This window comes from Vidua macroura, chromosome 20 (assembly GCF_024509145.1).
Source record: "Vidua macroura isolate BioBank_ID:100142 chromosome 20, ASM2450914v1, whole genome shotgun sequence".
NCBI classification, from domain to species: Eukaryota; Metazoa; Chordata; class Aves; order Passeriformes; family Viduidae; genus Vidua; species Vidua macroura.
The window spans coordinates 11,000,713-11,023,292 of NC_071590.1; the positions used below are offsets into that span (position 1 = coordinate 11,000,713).

Sequence of the window (22,580 nt, forward strand, 5' to 3'; positions counted from 1 at the left end):
CAAGGCAGCGTCAGCAGAAGAGACGGGCAGGAGGCGTCACTGAGCTACAGGCTGGTGGCACAGCCCTCTCATGGCACAGCCCTCTCATGGCACAGCCCTCTCCTCACTGCCTGTGGGCCAAGGACCCGGAGCCAGGCAAGTCTGACAGCCCAAAAACCCAGCTAGAGCAGGGTGCTCCCAACAGGCTGAGAGGTCTCAGCGGGCAAGCAAGGGGAGCACCATGAGCAGAGGCTGACAGAAAGCACCTGGCTGAGCTGCCTGGGCTGAAGTGGGCTCCTTCTGGGAAGAGGAACGGGGTTTCTTTTCCTGGCCAGTTGTTCCACTGATCAGCACCACTCCTTCTGCTCCCAGAGCAGGAAGGAAATTGCCATGAAGAAACATGGCAGAAAGTCTCTTGTCTGGTTCTGGAAAATGGACTCCTGTCCAGTCCAGGAACTAAGGAAGCAAAACAGGAACATACTAGTCCTGAGATCAGAGGACAAGCCTGCACCCTGCACTGCCTGTTCTAGTGCCAGCCATGCAGCAAAGAATAAAAATCTCAGGAGACACAGAAGCAGCAGGAACACCAGGAAGACACTTCCCCTTCACAAGCTCTGGCAAGCAGCAGCTTGATGCGGTCGCCTTTGGCAGAGGCCACTGCAGAGGGAACAGCTGGCACCTGTAACAACAAAGCACTGCTACTCCCAACTTCCATCAGACTACACCTGGAGCCTGCTCCTACCATCAGAGGTGATGAGCCTGAACAAACTCAGGTTTTCCCTTCCCAGAACCTGCCGTATCGTCTGCCCGGCATGCCAAGAGCAAATGCTGACTTGAAGGAACTGCTGAGAATGGTTCTGCACTGCAACAGCCTCTGTGTCTCTGGAAAGCTCTGCATCCACAGACTGCCTGCTCTTCCTGCTGCAAATCCCTGGTGTGCAGAGAAGCATGCATTCTCCTATCTCACAGAAACTTCTCACTGGAACTGCATGTCAGATGTCCATTAGCGTCATTTCATCTTCACTGCGAATCCTCCCCACACAATGTGAAGGCTCACTGAAAGTTGTCCAATGCTCTGGTGATCCGCCCTGTACCAAATCCTTCTTCTCTATGTGCTGAACACCCTCCCACGTCCACACAAATGCACCAGGATGCCCACTTCTAATGAGCAGGGCTGCAGAGCTGTGCAAGAAAGTAGCTAAGTTTGGAAAGCAGGGATTTATCTCCACAATGAGGTCGGATGTGCAAACCTGCATTTTGTATCTACCTGACATTGATGCACAAGTTTCCGTTTACTTCACATGAGCAGCAGTGTGTTGTTAACAACGTCAATCATTAAAAAACTCCAAAACCTTTTACTTTATTCTGGATGCAAAGAAACCCTGATGCTGCTAAATGAAGATCCCCACCACTCCATGTAACTGTGTCAATGATCTTCCAAGATGATTATGAAAAAAAGAGAACAATTATGGGTACCTGATGCTGTCGAGGTAGATGCCTGGTCATCCTCTGGCTGAACTGTCTGTCGAATAATTCTGTCAATCTCCAAAACATCCATCCACTGGCTCAACTCGTTCTTCAGTTCTGCCAGCCGCTGCTGGGTAGCGATCTTCTCCCTGGCCAGCCGCTCCATCTCGTGTTCGTATTCTTTTTCCTTCCTCTTTAAAGTCTGAAGTCGGAGAAAAGAAAAATAAATATAATGAGAACAAAGACAAGAATAACCTACACTAATCTGGTCACTCCCATGTCCGCAGCTCATTATTTTACACTGCCAGTTATGCTGGTGTAAAATGTGTTCAGCTATATTGACACCTGCCAAATTCAGGCAGAAAGAGGAGGACAAGAGCTGGCACATAAAGTATTGCTCTAGTTGAAGGCTTTCTGCTTTCTGAGGGAAAACTGGCAAGCCCCCAAAATGGAAATGCTTAGAAGGAAAGAAAAAGCCTAAGTACTGATGAACTTTTGAACAACACAAACCACACCAAGAGCTCCTGACCTAGAGGAGATGGTGGACGGTAGAACCAACAACCCCCTGCATCACGGGGAAATCCTGAGGTCAAACAGGAAGGAAGGGTGTGTGTTGTGTGCTCCTGCTAATGCCCCCTTGGTGCTGGGAATCACCACATCCATTGGTAAGGTCAGGGGAGCTGCTGCAGCAGTCAGCACAATACAGAGAAATGTCCCACACTGCCCAGCACTACTGCTGGGAAATACAAACCACACCCCGCAAGGGGGATCAACTATTCCAAGGCCTGTTCTGTGAGTTTTTAAGGCAGTTTAGCACTGCACAGTCAGAGACCTGGTCCCCCAGCCCAGGGCCACACCTACTACATGCATAAGAGACAAAATTAGGTGAAATCTGTAAAACCACATACAGACCCTCCATTTTCTGAAGTTAAGTTTCACCACTGGGAATTTAAATCCCACACACACTTCTGAAAATACCAGCCACGCAGAGCCCACACAGATGCTCCTATTCCCTCACTGCTGGCAAGCACTGAGCTCAAAAGCAAACCCCACACCTGGCAAAGGACCAGGCTCATGGTCTTCTTAACACATCTCTTTATTTCTCTCTCGGGTTCTCCAGGATGAGTACAATCAGAGCCCGACCTCATGCCTTTCAATAGTTCTGCAGGTGTTGTAGCTCACAGGTTTGCTGGGAAGGACCTTACAGCCTGTTCAGCCAGCCTTTAATGCAGCCTAAGGCGACACAGATCAGGGCAGCTCCTGCCACTACCTTTGTCCTGGTAATAACAATAAAGGAAGTATTTTTAAAAGAGCTGAACAATGTGTGTTAGCAGGGCACAACCACTGCAGGTGTGTCAATGGAGACAGCTCCTCTCCCTCCAGGTCAGCTAGAAGCTCCTCAAAACAGAGTTTTCAGACAAAGGAGGCTGTTCTTTCTCTCCTGCTGCTTTTCAAGCCAAACCAGGCAGCAGACAGGCCAACACCATGATCCCACAGTTGTCCTGGGCAAGCCCAGCAGCCCACTGCAGGGAGGTAGCCATGGGGACAGCCAGGAAGGAAGGATGAGGACTCCTGGAATCCTGGCTCTGCACCAGCCCTGACCTGTAGCCCAGAGATTCCCACGTGGCAGAGGTCCAAATCCACAGGCTAGTTTTAAAGTCTGTTTCCTATCAAATGCAGCCAAAGCATTTTGCCTGACCCAGAAAAGTCATGTGCTGGGTGTGCTCTGATTGCCTTGCAAAGGGGTGTGGGTGAGGCACGGAGGGATGGAGAGGAAGGTGACGAGGAAGGTGCACGCTCCCAGATCAGGTTTAAACACGCAAGAAGACTTGCATGGAACTTGTCTGAATGTCTTCCCTATGTCATCAGGAAAGAGGCAGGCAGAAGAAAGGCTGAGGCTAAACCTGCTGTGCAGACGTGAGCCCAGTCCCTCTCTGCAGCATCTCCCCGAGGCTGCTCTCCACGCAGGGCACGGGAGGACAGAACAGGAGCAGCTCTCCAGGAGGAGCCGGCGCGAAATCCCCGCAGCAGCAGCAGCCTCCACCGCAGCGGGCACAGCACACGCATATTCAAGCAGATCTGGCTTCACTCCCTGCTGTGAGAGGAGACTCCCAGCACTGGGGGAAAGCACTGCTATAAAGTATGAGCAGGGCAGCTGGTAATTAGTTACAAACTTTTAATTACTGGGAAGGCAGGCAAACCCTTAGCAAGCACCAGGAGGAGTCTCCCAGCCAAGAGAGCCAGGGAATTCACTATGTCACTCTGCAGGCACTCCACAGGCTTTGGGACATGGCACTGCTCCAAGCCCAGCCCTGTGGGCTCTGCCTCCCTCAGAGCCAGCAGCCCCAGCTCTTGACTGGGTGCCAGCTCCCGGCAGCCCCTTGCTGGGTCTGCATCTCCTCCCAGGGCTCTGGCAGGGCTGGGCGCTCTCCAAGGGGAGCTGCTGGGGAGGCTGGATCAGCAGATGGGCTGGAGGCACCGGTAAATGTTTCAAAACCTATTCTGGGATGCAAGTCACCGGAGCTCACTTGGTAAAGACAGATCTCCAGGCTGAGCTGCTCTGGCCTAATAATGAACTGGGTGGGATTAACTGGAGCCCTCTTCCCTCTCCTCTGAGCTCCCCTCCCAGCACTGCCCCATTCTCTGCAGGTACACGCGGGTGCAGTCCCCTCGCAGGCTCCGCAGGGACTGGGAGTGTGCCCTGCACCGGGAGCTGAGCCTGGGAGCCACAACAGCCCTGGCCCCACTGCAGACACGAGCACCCGTGGAGGGACAGGAGCAGGACCCTGTGTGGCTCTCCCCGCGTCTCCCTCGGCCCCGGCGCTGCCACCCCGGGCACACGCAGCTCTCCGGCATCCGCCTCCCGGCAGATTATTTTCTGCAAATCATCCTGCCCACAGCAGGTGCCAGGATTTCCCGTCAGTCAACAGAAAGTCCACAGTGACAGCCAACCCTGAGTCATTGGGACTGTGGTCACTGACCTGCCCCGGCACATCAAAACCTTTAGAGACACCCACTGATCCCCAGGATGTTTTTCTAAAACAGGAGTTTCTGTCAGCACTATCCCATGCAATACAAAACCAGACACTTTAAAATAACATATAACCACACAGACACTTTTCCCCAAACCCAAGCCTTTGCAATTTTCCAACAGAATGGGCATGTAATGGTAGCACTGAAAGGGGCAGAGGGGACCCTAAAATTACAAACAACACAGTAATTGAGAATTAAATTTTGATAAAAGAAATTCATACAAATGCCTAACCACCTTTCCTTCAAAATCTGAAATTTCATTAAGGCAGAGGCTTGGGCCAGCTGCAGGGCAGGAGCTGCCACCTGACCCACCTCCACAGCCACTGGGAAGGACCATGGCAGGGGCTCACATCTGGTGCTGGCACCTGGGATGACAGTTAAGGTGCTTGCCAAGATCCTGAAGGACACACACTTCACCTGGCTCGTGAAATACCGATCCTGTTTCTGATCCTGATCACTGAAGTTACCTGCATTTCTCTTTTCCCACATCCTCAGGGAGAGGCCAGGCTGGGCTGGCCCCAGGAAGGCCAGGCATACCCTCCAGCTCTGTTCTGCTGGCAGAGGGCAGCCCAAAGCTGGGGGGGGCCTCTCACTGAGCCCACCCCATCCCAGACTGCTCTTTGCAAGCACCAGGCTCCAGCACAGTCCCTCCTTCTTACGTCTGCGCCTCCATCATTGTAGCACTTCTTTTTTTCCTGTTAAGCAATTGGGAACCCTGGTTGCCCAGGCAACTGTTACACTGCAGTGTGAGGAACCTACAGAAGCTATGACTTTAGAACCCTTTTATTTTTCACACTTAAAAAAAAATCCACGTGACCATCACTTAAAAGAGTAGGCCCTGGCCATGCCAAGGGGGAAGCTGAGCTACTCCAGGAAGAAATAATGGATTTCCTCATACTCTTGTGAATCCATCTATGGCTTTTGATGCTTGGGAAGTTTTGGGAATGAACTGCTGGCTGTGGTGAAAGCAGACGATGTTCCTGTGTGAACGCTCTCAGCCCTGCTGAGCTGAAGCTGAGTGAGCCCCCTGCAGCAGAGCCTGACCCTGCCCTGGCAGGCACGGGCACAGCAGGGGCTGCTCCACGTGCAGGTGCAAGCAGTGACAGGGACACGAGGCCAGTGGTGAGTCCCGTCATCTTTTATTTAAACACCAGCAACCAAATTAAAACCCACCTGTGGCTTTGCTTTTATTCCCCTAGAGTATCTGATTCTCCTCCTGTACCTGTCAGCTCCTTGGCAGCCTTTATCCACCTGGACTATTGAAGCGAGACCAGACAACTGCAGTGACAGCAAAGGCCTGACACAATTCCAGTGGTAACTCTTCCCCACTTTGTGCCCACTGTCCTGGCTGGTTTGGAGCCACTATTTGGTCCTTGTGTGCATCTCCCTGTCATCATTTGGTAAACAAACCATACACCAACTCCTGCTCTCCTTGTATAGCAACAGTCATTTGTCACTGCAAAGAATTTTCCATTTTATAGCTGTCTGTAATTAAATTGCTCACTCTCATGTCAAGACTGGAAATAATGCCCCCAATGCCTTCCCTGCCCCTGCCTCAGGAATGCTGCTGGCCCTGCGGCTGGCGTTAGCAAGGTTTAAAAGGCCTCATTACACAGCTCCCCTCATAAACATTTTATTAGCAGTTTAAAAACACACTTTCAATTATGAGTTTTCCAAAGCATATTTCAGCTCTTTTCTTCTCTTACATTTGCTGACTGAAAATACCTCATCAATAAGCAATCAGGAGAGCAATTTGCAGTTTTGAGCCAGATTCTTTAACTCTTTGCTCTGGGGATCACAGCTGGTGCCAGAGACTGGGACATGCTGAGCCAGGGGGTCTTCAGCTGCCACTGACCTGCAGGACCTCCAGCACAGACCAGACCAGCTGGTCAGGCTCTCCACTGCTGCACAGAGTTTTGATTCCTCTATGTAATGGAAAAAACCCTACATCCTAAGGGTCTTATTCTTGCTGGGACTGCCATAGTGCAGGAGATTCACAGCAGGAGCAAGAATCCACCAGCCTGACTCCAAAAATGTTCCAACCAGGACCAGAGGGATGCTGGGGAACAAGATGTCCCCACAGAGTCCCAAAGGGAACCCAAACAGCCCCAGCTGCCAAAACTCCACTGGCCAAGGCACTCACCTGTAGGATTTGAGGATTTTCCATCACTCCTATCAACTCTGGGCATTCCTACTTCGAATGGTGCTAAATTGTCTACGTTCCTCAGCAGCGTGCTCACGGCGCAGCACCGACACCGAGCCCACCCGCCCTGCTGCCATGGAGCAGAGCCTGCGGGCGTGGGAAGGCGAGGAGCCAGCTCTCCCAGCCGCAGGCCAGCGTCCCCGGCCTCTGGAGCCACTGCCTGCGCCCTGCAAGGGGACAGCCCCTGCCAGACCCATCCCTGCCCCGCCGACGCCACCGGCCCCGCTGCCTGCAAGAAGCAGCCGTGTGTGGACCCCGGCTGGTTGCCACGGGAACCAAAGCCACAGTTTCCATGGCAACTGCTTCATTCCGCCGGCTCTCGGAGATGAGATCCCGCAGCGATGCCGGATGCGCTGGCCTGGTACCACCGCAGCAAAATACAGCTGGGGCACCACGGCACCGCCAGGGACCACGGCACCGCCAGGGACCACGGCACTGCCACTGACCATGGCACTGCCACTGACCACGGCACTGCCAGGGACCACGGCACTGCCACTGACCATGGCACTGCCACTGACCACGGCACTGCCAGGGACCACGGCACTGCCACTGACCACGGCACTGCCAGGGACCACGGCACTGCGACAACCACGGCACTGCCACTGACCACGGCACCGCCACTGACCACAGCACCGCCACTGACCATGGCACTGCCACTGACCACGGCACTGCCAGGGACCACGGCACCGCCACGACCACGGCACCGCCACTGACCACGGCACCGCCACTGACCACGGCACCGCCACTGACCACGGCACTGCCGCGACCACGGCACTGCCACTGACCACGGCACCGCCAGGGACCACGGCACCGCCAGGGACCACGGCACTGCCAGGGACCACGGCACTGCCACGGACCACGGCACTGCCACGGACCACGGCACTGCCACTGACCACGGCACTGCCACGGACCACGGCACTGCCACTGACCACGGCACTGCCACGGACCACGGCACTGCCACTGACCACGGCACTGCGACAACCACGGCACCGCCAGGGACCACGGCACCGCGATGACCACGGCACCGCCATGACCACGGCACCGCCAGGGACCACGGCACCGCCACTGACCACGGCACAGCCACTGACCACGGCACAGCCACTGACCACGGCACTGCCACTGACCACGGCATTGCCACTGACCACGGCACTGCGACAACCACGGCACCGCCACGACCACGGCACCGCCACGACCACGGCAGCCACCTGGGCACTGCCACCACCCACCCTGACACCTCCCTGCAGCCTGTGCCACCGAGTCCCTGCTGCACAGACCACGGCCTCACTTTCCCCAAACACAAGCTAAAATCACAGCGGGCTTGACCCAAAGCCATAAGATGGTAACAGACCGTGCTCAGCACTGGGCGAGCGAGGCCAGGGTCTCACCACGACTGCTCCCCAGGGGACTGGGAGAGGGGGCAGCCTGTGTGCAAATGGGGGAGCCACAGGACAAGGACTTCAGGCTCCCAGTGCTCATGCCCCAGCTTCAGCCTCCCAAGATCTCCAACTCAAACTCCACAGCAGGACCAAAACCGAAGTGAAGCCTGCAAGGTGAGCCAGAGACCATCCCTGGCTCCCCGTGAGCGTGACCCCCGGCACCAACAGCCGGGCCGTGGGTGCCTGCAGCAGCCTCGTGACCCAGCCCTGGCCGAGGACGGCAGCCAAGGAGCGCTGCTGTGCCCTGGAGGTGACCTCACCCTCACACAGGCACTCGAGGCCAGGAGCACGTCCTCCCTGCACAGGCTGCACCCACTTTCCAGCAGGTCCCAGCGGGGTGGGCACCACCCACCACTGCTCAACCTGGCTGCAAGGGTAGGGATCAACTTCTAGACAGAAATGCTTCCCAGAATAGGAAATATGCCTGGAGCTATCGTGGAAAATGAGAACGTGCATTGGTATTTATATCTATCATTTCACATTGATAACTGCACTTCAAGCTCCTGATAAAAAAAAAGACATCAGGCCTTAATCTGTGATCAAAACTAGGGCTGGAACGCGGCTGTTTGCACTGACCTGTCAGAATCAGCCTCCTGAAGCACCACACTCTGGACAAAGTACAAACAGTCACTGGGGCAGAGGGGAGGAACGATCCAAATCAGGAAGACAAAAAATAAACTCAGAAGAAAATAAACAACAAACAAACCACCAAAAAAACCCTCAAAACAAAACAAACAAACAAACAAAAAGGCAGCAACCAACTGGAACCCACAGTACAACAAAGCAGGGAAAAGCAGAGCCATCCCCAGGCCAGTCACTGGCCCCTTGCTGGCTGTCACCCAGAAAGCAGATCTGGCTTAATTCCTTGCTATGACTCCCAAGAACACAAGAAATTCAATTTTAAAATAACTGAAGTATGACTTGCAATCACTTGGTGTTCAGTTTGGTCATGTCTTTTGCTTTTCCTATTTTTATTTTTTAACCAGTCTCTGTTGTTCAGGAAGCAAATGAGACATTTCTAATGATTCCAGTGGATTCCAGATGCCCCAAAGACCCTGAAATACCATGGTATGTTTGTTACTTAGAAAATGATCCCAAACAAATTAAAATAACTTGGGAAATTAAAACTTGATAATTTTTAATTTCAAATTTAATTCTGCAGCACTTAAATTAAAAAAAAATTGAAATGAAAAAAAAATTGTGGGAAATATGCTCTTGTGATTAAGTGTCATCATTTTCTGCAAACAGAAATGAAGCATGCTGCATCTCAAGAAGGGATTATTGTTAACAAGACAACTGCTGGATGCAGGACCCCAAAGCTCTTCCCAAGCCTTTGTGATGACGCATGGACAGCAGCTCCAGAGGGCAACAGGCAGGTTTACACCTTGGAGCCACAGCCAGAGCTGTCTGCCAGGGATGAGGAGGAGATTTCTGAGCAGACACTTTATCCCTACATCCACTTGCTGCAGTGCTTCTGTGTTTTCCTTGCAGGCAGGTGTGAGCAGCTGCTGCAGGAGCCAAGGCAGAGTTTTGGATGGGTCCTGGGTGCAGCCCTCCCTTTGCTCCTACACCTCGGCTCAGCCAACAGGCACGTGGCACAGGTAAGCTGCACACCTGAAGGGTGTCCAGGGAGCAGGGAAGCGAGGGCTCCTCCTGGGAGAGGACACCTCCTGGAGCAAGCTCTGGAGCCAAGGGCTCTGACAGGAGCACTCCCCACAGCACGGCAGCAGGCACGAGGTCCCAGTGACTCAGAGATGGTGCCATCCTCCCGCACCACCTCTCTCCTTCCTGTTTCCCCATCCCTCTAAGGAGGGCAGTGCCAGCGACTCGCACCCCAGCAGCTCCACCCACGGCCCACAGAGCAGATCTGGGTCACCAGAGGATTTCTCTCCATCCGTCTCCCTCGCTGTCAGGGCCACGGTGGCAGTGGGAGGACACAAACCCCAGCTGTTAAAGGCAAACTGGCTCCAGCACCTGTGTGAGGCCAGGAGGCAGAGCCGTGCCCGGGTGCAACCCTCAGTCTGTGCTGCTGCTGGCACAGCAGCCACGGTGCCCTCCGTGCCGTGGCACTCGCACTGCCACCGCTGCCCGCGCCGCTGCCCGCCGGGCTGGAGCTCCTCTGGAGCTCCTCTGCCGGCCCGGGGGCTTGCCTTTGCTTTGTCTGGGGCTTCTGCTGCGTTTCAAAGGCAGGCGACTCCTGCAACATCACACACAAAACACAGCCATGCAACCAAGCTGTAATTATCACTGCTCTCGTCAGGGCCCACGCGTTGTCTCCCCTCCCATGCCAGTCTCACAGAAGGTGGCAACCAGAACAAGCAACAGCCCCCAAACACATCAGCTACCACACAGCAGCATTCCCAAACCCTGTGCTGCAATCCACTTACAGCCTGGTTTGGTTTTTACAACCCTGCGTGCTTCTTCAAACTACTGCTTAAATGACAGCAGTGGAACAGGTGTGGATTCTCTGACAATTACAAACACACTGACAGATTTACAATTCCATTCACCCTTTCCAAATTCTCATGTACAAGTAATGAGTGAGATACTTTAAAAAAAATCACTATCCCTCTTGGCAATGGTTAAGAAACAGCCTCCAATTACTCAACAAGGTCCAAATGCTGGCCATTTTTAATCACTATTACAGGACATGTTTTGTGGCCAATCCTGCAAATAAAAATGTCCTGATGGCTCCCTGGATGAGCCTCCCTGCAGGCAGGTCCTGCTGCAGCTGGAGAAACAGTGGGGAATTAAACACTGGGTTTTTTTAAGGTCTTATTTCTCATCACTTTCTGAAATCTACAGATGACACCACGTTGCATGACCATAGTCTATGGATGCTGGAGGCCTTCATTACTGACACTGAGATTCAGGCTAATTAGACAAGATAGAATCAGTGGGTCAGGCCAGGTAAACAACATGAAGCAGCACAGCCTGGCATCTGAATGCTGCTCACGTGAGGGAGGCACGGCAGGTACTGATGGACCCCACTCTTACCAGACAAGTTTTACAGAAGATGAGTATATTCACCTCATAGCTAGCACAGAATAAAAAATAACAGCTACAGCCATCCTCGTCAAGGTGGGGAACTTAACAGCATTCAGCAGCAGGTTCAGTTTATGCATTTCAATCAATAATCCAGGCACAACAGTGCCTGAATGTAAATGAGTTGTGATCTTTAGCCACAGCCATTGTCAGACCTGTGGTTTGTGCCTGCAGTCCAGCACTTCCCTGCACCAGGACCTGGCATGGCTGCGGGGCCCTCTGCACCCATCAACACCCAAATCAAGCACTGCTATGGGACCCAAAAATCCACAGGTCCTGTTCTGGTCCTCTACACAGACAGGGATGAATGATTGTGCTCAAACACCAGTGAAGCAACCAGTAAATACAACAAACTAGAAGACAGAGATGCTGTGAATCTTAAAAGGAAAATTTAACCAATGTAAAACCAGTATCTGGTCTGTTCACATGTCCACAAGTTCAGCTTAAAAAGGACTTCACAAAGGATTTTTATGTGCACTACTTAAACATCCTGGGATAGTACTTTGGATTCATTCTACCCTTAAGGGAGTCAAAACTCTTGATTACTCTTGGCATGAATAGCAAACTGCATCATTCTTAGGTGCACAACTGTTACTTCAGGCAGTTTGAGAAGCCAAGGGAGATGAGGTGAGGATAAACAACGTAAACATCATAAATGATTGGCAGCACTGGTGAGCACTGGTAGGTCATAAGGAAATTTCACCCTTCTTGCCCTTTCCTAAGGTAATAACGACAAACTGGCCATACTATAAATCCTTAGTTCACTACAGCTATGTTTTGTCTCTAACACTACAAGCAAGGCTGCCAGAGGACTTCTGTGAATTAGTAAGCAAAGTCTATTTCACAAACAGAGTCAAAACTGCTCTGTAGGACCAGGCCTATCTGTCACCACAGCAGCCCCCAGTGCCTCTGCCACACCCGAGCAGCATGTGCAGGGGTTGGGATCACAGCAGTGCCTTGCTTCCACACCTTCCAAAGACTTTTGCTCTTTGCATGCCCTGGGAAGCTCAGCTGCACCTCAGATTTTGAAAGCACATTGTTATTTAGTCAGCGTTTCAACTGTACTGGGGAAACTGGCCAACAAGCAGGACCTGCAGCACAACCAAAGACTGATGGGTTGGGCTGGGCTGTGTGCCACTTGTCCCAGTGTCACCTGGTGAGCAAATCACCTGGATGTCACCTGACACTGAATGTACAATAGAAAATAACCCCTGAAACTGGAGGGCGTTCAGGTGCCCCAGTGACGGGCACAGTTTGAGAACACGGAGTAGCAGTCTTGCTTAAGGGCTTCAGTTAGCTTTCAAAGAAGATGATTCCATTTCCCAGGGGGAAGGAATCCTTCTGAGAGAACCAAAGGCAGCCCAGCTGCACGGGCTGCGAGCCATGGCTGACCTGTGCCAGGCTGGGCCGGGCAGAGCCAGAGGGGCTCTGGGGAGGCCAGGCCTGTCCCCTGCAGGGGACACCGCTCAGGAGCAGGCCAGGGGACAGGGCTCTGCTCTCTCTAAGCAAACAGCATTTTATTTTCACTTTATGTGATTTTTTTCCACATCGCTCCACGCATCTTACAAACTCCCCAGAGGTCGCTGGCATTTTCACTCAGGCTGTGCAGGCAGCAAAGTGAAGAACGAGAGCCGAGGTGGCCCATGTAACAAACAGCAGCTGTGTGCCGGGGTCTGGAGCCCACTGTGCTGCTGGACCCACCGGGACCCCCTCCTCAGCTGAGAGCCAGCACAACAGCCCACACTGCCTCAGGCTGAATCACCAGCTAAAGGGATTATTAACTTCCAGCTGTGTTGGGTCCCATTTCCTTTGTGCAACAGTGTGCTTAATTGCAAATTCTAATTTACTGTTGCAGAGCACAAGCCCAGGTCCAAGGATAAATTAAAATGATGGCTCTATGGGAAGTTCAGAATTTAACTTTCTAACTTATCTGATTTGATGCAGATACAAATACTTAAATCCAGCCAAGGAAACAAACAGCCTGTTTCTAAGAAGTTCCATCTGGGAAGGGGGGAAGGAAGGATTTTGTAGGAAGAGAGGCTGCAACAATCAGGGTCCTGTCACAGTGCCTGCAGGAGCAGAGCTTTGGCTGGTGCTGTGCTCCTCCCCTGCGAGGCTCGTTTGGGTTTGAGTTTCTTGAGCTTTTTTTTCCTCTTAAGTGAAAAACTACTTTGCTATCCTGAGAGTAAGAGCTTTTACTTTTAAATCTCTTTTGTACAATTGCCCTGTTCTCTTTTCAAGGGAAACACTGAGCCTGTGAGTGAAACACACAGAGCCTGGCACACGATTGGTGGCCATCCCCACACTGATAGATGTTACTTTTGTTGAAACAGATCAAACCTAAATTCAAACTGCAGTAAAAAAAAAATTAAAAAGATGATTTTTGTTTCTGAATGCTGAAATTTCAAATCAGATTTCTAGTAATCTGGGATTTTTAGCACAACTGAATCCTGTGACTGAATCATAGACCCATGGCTTTGGTGCTGCCAAGGAAAACTGTGCTCGGGATGCTCCCCGAGCAGCTGCCAGAGAGGATGAGGAGGGAAGGCGGTGCGGTGAGGAGGCTCCACAGCGTCACAGGCCGTGCCGTGTCCCTGCCCGCGGGGCAGCGAGCCAGCCCAGCGCTGGCAGCCCCGCACGCCAGCGGGGCCTTGTGCCCGCCATGTGCTCCCCACACACGTGCAGGGGGACGCTGGCACGGCCCCAGGGCACCGCGACCTTCTCTGCCACGCCAGGCCAGCACCCGGCTGACCGACGGACAGCCACGGACAGACCGCACACTGACCGACGGACAGACCGCACACTGACCGACAGACAGACCGCACACTGACCGACGGACAGACCGCACACTGACCGACAGACAGACTGCACACTGACCGACAGACAGACCGCACACTGACCGACAGACAGACTGCACACTGACCGACGGACAGACCGCACACTGACCGACGGACAGACCGCACACTGACTGACAGACAGACTGCACACGGACTGACGGACAGACCGCACACTGACTGACAGACAGACTGCACACGGACTGACGGACAGACCGACGGACAGACTGCACACTGACCGACAGACAGACCGCACACTGACCGACAGACAGACCGCACACTGACCGACGGACAGACCGCACACTGACCGACGGACAGACCGCACACTGACCGACGGACAGCCACGGACAGACCGCACACTGACCGACGGACAGACCGCACACTGACCGACAGACAGACTGCACACTGACCGACGGACAGACCGCACACTGACCGACAGACAGACCGCACACTGACCGACGGACAGACCGCACACTGACCGACGGACAGACCGCACACTGACCGACGGACAGACCGCACACTGACCGACAGACAGACTGCACGCTGACTGACAGACCGCCACGGACAGACTGCAACTGACCGACGGACAGCCACGGACGGCCGATGTCGGCCAGGACTGCACACTGACCGACAGACAGACCACACACTGACCGATGGACAGCCACGGACAGACCGCACACTGACCGACAGACAGACTGCACACTGACCAACAGACAGCCACGGACAGACCGCACACTGACTGACGGACAGCCATGGACAGACTGCACACTGACCAACAGACAGCCACGGACAGACCGCACACTGACTGACGGACAGCCATGGACAGACTGCACACTGACCGACAGACAGCCACGGACAGACCGCACACTGACCGACGGACAGCCGGCCAGTCCCAGCCCAGCACCACGCATCCCAGACTGGCATCAGACAGGCTCCTCCTGCAAACTACAGTATCAGCCTGCCAAAATCCAAAGAAAGGCTCAGATCTTCTCTAAAGCTCATTAGGCCTCAATAAAAACACTCTTTTGAGCATCACAGAGAGTGGCTGGGTACAGCCAGAATTTGCCCCAGCCACATCTCTCCGAGGGAAGTTGGTGACAACTAAGAGGAGGGCTGAACCGATCTAATTCTGAGGCATTACTGACTCTCCAAAGCAAAGCTGAAGTGAATAATCAATTCTGAACACCAGAGGGAAATGGCGTATGAGAGTGTCTGAGGAAAAATGGAAACAAAGTGAGAAAAGATTACATTTTAATGTGGAAAAGACCATTGTGATCAATCCTCAGCACCTTTTATTCCAGTCAAAATGTACAAGGTGTACTGGCTCTCTATTTGCACTATAAATGCAGCAACTCTACCAGTTTCCAGACAAATTTTAATTGCATTACAGGCTACTGATTTCACATTCACAGGGGACATCTACAACAATTTCTTCTATGCTACCATTAACCACTTTCACAAACATTAAACAAGCAAACACTAACACTTATTTCCCTCCAGATACAAACACAACTGATTTTTACCTGTGCTTTCTCCCAGATTCACTCCTGGTGGTGCCCCATCCACCTACAGCTTCATGCTGCAGCCTCAGATTCTAGGCTTTCCTTGCCTCCAAGCAAATGACTTGTACTCACACGTCCATCTCATCAAAATTTTGAGATATACCAAATCTTTACAGAACTCTGTCTTTTGGTTAAGCAAGCAGAAAACCTCCCCAAATGATACATACTAAAATTCACCTGAGCCCAAAAGGAAACACAACTGAAGTTCACTCAGCCTGGATCTCCAAGATCATCGGAATTATCTGCTCCCTGCCATCACCACTTCTGGTGAGGATGATTTGTGGTTAGCTTGGAACTTCCAGAAGGGGAGCTTCTCTCCCGTTTTCCTCTGCACCCCGAGGCCAGCCCTGGGCTCTGCTCCCCCAGCCCCGCGGGCGCTCACGTACCTGGATGTATCGCAAGGCACTCCTGAGGACGCTGAGGTTTGAGGTCTTCTTGTCATCCACGTTGGGGATGTTGCGCTTTAATGTCTCAAAGCACTCTTTCAAATGTGCACGTCTAAAGAAAACACAGGTGGCTCGTCAGCTGCCAGGAGACACACCAGGAACCAATTCCACCAGAGGGGAGAGCCTAATTGGGGCCCTAATCCAGCAAAGCACCTACACCTGTGCATAGCAGCGCCCCAGCACAGCATGAGCAGCTCAGCCCAGCGGGACTGTGCCTGGGTTCTATCCCAGCTTAGTCAGGAACACCGTGCAGCCTTAAATAAAATATCTCATCTCACTGTGCTGGTGCTTTCACTGTCACCATACTTCCAATTTAGCTAGTCAGGCTTGGGTCAGAAACGGATGTTTATTCTGTATTCACACTGTACACTGACCCCTCATTTGGGGTATTTTACTCCTTCTAAATCAAAAGAGAGTCACACTGTTATGCACTGTTACTGCTTTGCAGGATCAGGGTGGTTGGGATGCAATGGTGCAGTTAAACAGAACATATTGGGAAGCAAAAAATGCAGAATTGAGCTATAAGAAAGCCAAGCAATACTGCAAGATTAAGTAAAAGTCACTAGGAATTTTATTCAGGTTATCTGTTTAAAAAACAAGCAAGCAAACAAACAAAAACCTGCCAAAGCCAAACAAATATTGACAGACGATAGGCCAAAAAAAAAAGGAGGGGAATTATAATTAAAAAACCCAAACCCCTGGCTTTCTACGCACCTGTTCTTCTCCAATTTATTATGTACTTCCCTGGTCCCAACCCTGTAACCCAAAAAGAACAAAGATCAGCTCAGTGTCAGGTTGAAAACTCCTGCCTTGCACCTGTGCTTGCAGCACTGTCTGTATGTCAAGATGCAAAAGCAGCAGAAGTGTTCATGTATCACTGGTTTAACATTAAGTACATATATATTTCTGCCTATACTGTTTCAAGATAAACTCCATACTTTACATGTGCATCAGAGGAACTAAGCATTGTGCACAGAGTGCACAGAAGATACAAACAGGTGTGATGTGTGTGTATATATGCAGAAACAGCTACACCAACAACGGGGAAAGACACAAAGTATGAATTTTAAGTATTTGCACAGACCCAGAGAGCCCAGATTCTGACCTGGTTCTGATCTATGCCTACACTGCAAGGGGACAAGGTTTGTGCAGTTTCAAATTCAAGCATATGGGATTGGGCAGACACTTCCAACTGCTTTGGGTTTTTACTGTGCATGAAACAACACAGCTGAGGATAAACATGGAATGAAGCAATACAGGAATTCTCCAGTCACTGCTCAAGGAAAAACCAGAGTGAGTTTCTGGTTTTAGGGGTTGAGTCCACCCACTCTCTGAATCAGAGGAGTATTTTTAGGAAAAGCCAGACAAATACACGTTATCTCAGTTTTTCAGTGATAAGGTACATCAGCAGATGTGGAGATTTCAAGTATCTTTCATACACTGCAAAGTAATTATTTGCCTTTGACTGAAAATACAGGACATTGAGGTAATAATATTTAATAAATTGTGACAAATATTTGACAGCATTTTCCCATGAAACATTCACAGGCTGAAAAAGACATCTTTTCTTATGGAGCAATTATGGAGCAATTCTGGGGGGATGCAGTGGTGATGCTGTGCTCTACACTGGCACCACAGCCCCCGCAGCTCCCAGGGCCAAGCTCAGTCTGACAGCACAGCAGCAGTCTGTGGGTGCACTTGCAGCCACCCCACTGCCCACAGCCCAGGCAGCCAAACTTGTGCAGCATGCCCTGGTACCCCTGTGCCAGCAGAAACCTCCTCCACAGCCCCCTGAACCCACACAACGTCAGTGACAGCTCTTCATTAGTGCACAGACCCTTCCAGCAGCAGACAGGCTCTGAAGATCTCAATCTTCTCAGAGGAATTACACTGGCATTTTACTGAAGCCTTTATCTTCACAAACTCTATCTGCATTACTTTCACTGTTTCTATGCGTTTGGGGATCTGTACATCCCAATGAACCTTTTTTCTGTCCACTATACATCTCCACCAGTCCCCACGGGATTCACACACCATCTCCAACACCACTGCCAAGAGGCATGCCCCTGCTGCAGGCAGCCAGGAGAACAGCACAGCCAGGAGGGAAGACTAAACAGATCCAGGTCACTTATGCTGCAGGAAAACTGAGGGGCCAAAGGAAACAGGTAAAACTGCTGCAAAGAAGGGAATGGTTTGTTCTCCCAGTCCACAAGCAGTAATACCAGACTCCCTACTGGGATACTGTGGTCTGGAAACAACCAGCTACAGAGAAGGCAGGGTCTCCACCAGCCAAAGTCCTTAAGAACAAGCCAGAAAAACACTAACCTGGAGCAACATCAGAGCCACAAGTCCTTTCAGAGGGTGAGGGCAGACTACATAGCCTTCAGCCCCTTCCAGCTGCAAGATTCTGAGCAAGCAGGAGGCCCTTAGCACTTACAGCACTGAGAAACTGGTGATCTCTGTCCTCAGAATAACATCTCCCAGGTCCCATTCTGGTTTTCAAGAAAGCTCCCACAAGCAGCAGTGCACTTTGATTTCCCTGACCAGTACAAGCAGTGATCTTTTGCCAAACATAACACGAGATACCACTTGAGATCAGACATGAAGGGCTGGGACTTGCTTCCTAACACAGTTCTGGCCTGCAAAAAGAAATCCTTATACAAAATCTTACGGTGCGGAGTGAGGGAGGAAAATAAAAACTCGTCAAGCTAAAAAACCCTGCTCTCAGCAAATCAAAGACATTAAACATCCACAGGTCTTGGCATTTCTGACCCAACACCACTTTGCACAAGCAGGAGCCGCTCCAGAGAGATGCAGCTTTGCTCGTCCCTCCTGGACACGTACCCACACGCAGCGCACTCACCCTCCAATTCTCTTCTTGAGCTCGATGGGTTTCATGTCGTCCGCCGGCGCCAGCTTCAGCGCGCCGAGCGGCGCGGGCGCGGCCGGGTGCTGCAGGGGCTGGATGGGCTGCGGGACCACATGGTGCTGGGAGATGGCCAGCACCGGCGCCGCGTAGTGCGGGAGCTGCTTGGGGCTGCCCGAGGGCGGCGTGCCGGCTTTCCCATCCGGCAGGTGCGGGCCCGGCGGCCGCTGGATCACCGGCGCCACCGACGGCGCTTCCTTGGGCACGCTGGGAGTGCTCACGAGGGGCTGGTGGCGCTGCACCAGCGGCGGCGACAGGGCGGCCTGGGCTGCCTGCTGGGGGGAGCCGGTGACAACGGGGATGGGAATGACTGAAATGGGAGCTGCCAGGGGCGGGGGCGGCAGGGGCACCGGGCCCGGGGGGGAGATGGGCACCAGCAGTTCGCTCCGGGGCTCCTCTGGGGATAGGGTGCTGTTGGCCCGCGGCACGCTGGCCTTGCCCGCCTTCTTCTGCTCCTGCTCCCTCTCCAGGCAGAGCTTCTCATGCTTCTCATTCTCCTCTGAAAGAGAAACACGCGCAGTGAGCAATGGCGCTTCCCTGAGAGCGGCCTACAACCAGCACGGGGCAGGATCCCTAAGTTAAAACACCCCGGGTTTTATACTATCCCGAGTGAATCCCAGCTCAGTGGACGCTGCACTGATACAAACACATCGGGGCACCTCTTTACTGCTGTGGATTTTAATCAAGCTCTTAAACTTGGCTTTGATGTGTGTATATTCCTATATGTTTTCAGAACACCAGACAAAGTAAATGAAATCTGTGTGGCCCGACTAGCAAAATAAACCTCATCAGACGCAATCCAGGGCTCTGGCTTTAATTGCGTGAACACGGCACAAACAAAATTTATTTATACAAGTCCTGTGGCGCCAGTGGCCCTGGCATCTAGACATTGCGCAGCCTTAATCAAATATCTCCAAACCCACCGTCCGTGAGGCTCAGCAGATCCCGCTCCTGACAACCTCTGAGGAGCTGCAATGAAAGGTGCTGCAGCAACCTCTTCATAGTAATATACAAATATTTGGAAAATAAAACCTTAATTTATCAAGGGAGGGATTAGGGAAAGGACTCTGGGAGGACAGCTGGGTGATCTGTCTTATACAGTCACCAATATCAGGTAATTTAAAGGAAGCTCTAAGAAACATCCCAACAGAGCCTCTCCCAGGAGAAGCTTTGGCTCGACTTAAACACTGAAGTCAGAATGTGTATTTAGGAAATTAGAGAGAAGAACATGTATGCTGCCATCTGGAATTACCAGGTTATGTTCAATCCCCCAGTGATCTTCAAGACAATCTGTACTGAACAGATCAAGTGGAACAAAGGGAAAAGGGCCCCACCAGGCCACTGCCCAGCCACAGTGCCCAGCCCCTGCCACCCTCAGCGGCCCTGCCACTACTGGGATACTTTCTAACCCATCTTCTGATCTTGAGGTGTATAGTGCAAAAACTACAGAGAGCAACAAAGGCAACAAAACTCCCGATTCTGAATGCCCTTTGGTACTCGTGACCGCACAGCAACACTGACCCAGATCCAGGCGACACAATTTCCTGAAGTTCAGCTGCAGCAGCAGCCCAAACACAGCCCAACCTCCCTAAGGAGAGCACGAGCCAGGTCAAGCAGCCAGCTGCCAAGGCAAACACTGTCCTGAACCCACACCCGGAGAAACCACCCTCTGGACCGAGCTCTAGCACTGGGGCTGCAGCCTCAGTCTCTGACCCTGCAGCACTCACAAAAGCACCACGTGAAATTCTGTCATCAGGAAGGGTTTCACATCCATACAGCACTCTTCCCAGGGCTGCCTGAGACTCAAATCCAAAGTTTTCATTCAACTTCTGCAGCACAAGTAGGGTGAGTGAGCAAAAGATCTGACTGACTCCAAAATAGGAGGGAGGTTGCTTAATAAGCAGCTGAGCCTTAAAGCTGCATTTCTCTGTATTTTCTCAAAATATTTCAGGGTATTTTCAACAGTTCCTTAAAGGAAGAAGTGAAGCAGCGCAGGGCGGCAAAAACCCCAGCAGGAATTCCCTGATGCAAACACAAATCTTAGCTACCAACAATTTTGGAGTGGTTCAATTCGACGACATTAATAACTAATAAAGAAAAGCCCTTTGTCTGCAGATCTCTTGCTCCACTTTGCTGCTGGTTCGCAGCCAGAGCCCGTGCAATGGCCCTGGCACGGGGCGCATGAGGAAACCCAGCCCCGAGGACCTGCTGACTCACGGCGCTCCCTGAGCACGTCCAGCCTGGGACAGAGAAAGCGGCGGGGGCTGACCTGCACCGCCTTCCCGGCACAGCAGCCCAAAGCCCGCACAGCTTCCACCCAGACTCCCACTGAGACTGGGAGCAGGGGGCACCAAAGGAGTCGTTAACGGGAAGCCGTGGCAGTGCCGCGGTCTGGCGAGGCCAGCAGGACCTGCCCGGGCCGGAGGTGACACGGCCACAGTGGAGCAGAGCATCCAGCCAGGACACCGAGACCGGCAGCGAGGGCAGCGCGGAGCAGAGCCGGCGTGCAACTCCTGCAGCCAGCGACACTCACCGGGGCAGGGAGAGAACAGGGAAGCACGGTAAAGCAGGCATTGCTGATCACAAGTATTTATGTAAATGTCTCTGGAAGCAGGTGCAGCCCTTGGGCTGCTGACAACCTGCCAGCAAGGCCTTTGGCGTTGCCCCCTTGAGCTAAATGAGTTTATTTCAAGGATTTTTTTTAGCCAAAATCTAACACTGAAGAGCCACTGTCCTCTTGGGTCTGACTTACCCACAGGCAGAAAGGACCCATGCTCCCATCCCCAGCAAAAGCACTGGAGGGCCCTGAGCCATCTCTTTGGACAGAAACCCTCCCACTGGGTGGTGAAGGTCTGTCTCCTGCTTTGCACTCACGCCCTGCACACAAACCAGAGACATCCTTGGAAGAAAACCCCCCAAGCTCTACGTCTTCTCACATGAAGGAAGCTCACCCACGTTTGGGCACAGATACAGATCAAGCAGGGGTGATCACCGTGCTGTGTGCTCTCACACATGCAAGGCTCATTCCCTCCCTTGTGGCACACTCGGCACAGGATCTCCTGCAAGCCCATATACAGAAAGCAGCCAAGGCTCAGGGCATCCCCTTGGGTAAGGGGATAGCTGAATCCAAAGGTGCACCTCAAAATTATGTGTTATTTCCACTTGTTCTTTGCACTCTTAACAAGGGGACTGAGGACAGAACAAACCATGGGAGGTAACCAGTGCTGAGAACCCCCAGGGGATCTGAACCACAGCCCAAGCACGAGGGGTCCTGGAATCCCACCCTGCCCACACCACTCTGCTTGCCAGCAGGTTCACATGGTGAGAGCAGGCACCTCTGCTCCCTGGCCACGCCACCCAGGCAGTGTCAGCAACATCGGCAGCCACGGGACAGAACAGCAAATTCTGTCCTGGGAGGACACAGAAACAGGGTCAGCACCCCTGACCAGTGGCCTGGTTCTATTTAGGGCCCTGATGGTCTGAGTACACAGCACCAGGCACTCTTTGTTACCTAATAATCTGCTGCATTTAAATATATCTCGTCCCTTTTGCCTGCCCTGGAAATGCCACCCATCTGTCACAGGCACTGCACAGCGCCAGCCAGGGAGCAGAGGGCAGAGCCACACGTGCCCTCGGGCCAGCAGCAGCC

At 52.4% G+C, this 22,580-nt stretch overlaps 1 protein-coding gene across 1 annotated transcript in view; it reads right to left on the reverse strand.

Moving 5' to 3' along the window:
• The window catches only part of MNT (MAX network transcriptional repressor), a 35,431-nt gene that overhangs the window by 6,768 nt on the left and 6,083 nt on the right, over nucleotides 1-22,580 (reverse strand). The window contains exons 2-5 of the mRNA XM_053995228.1: nucleotides 18,869-19,430; nucleotides 16,720-16,761; nucleotides 15,946-16,057; nucleotides 1,456-1,648 (exon numbers count right to left, since the gene is read on the reverse strand). Of these exons, the coding sequence (XP_053851203.1) occupies nucleotides 1,456-1,648; nucleotides 15,946-16,057; nucleotides 16,720-16,761; nucleotides 18,869-19,430 (909 nt within the window). The remainder of the gene's footprint in view (nucleotides 1-1,455; nucleotides 1,649-15,945; nucleotides 16,058-16,719; nucleotides 16,762-18,868; nucleotides 19,431-22,580) is intronic.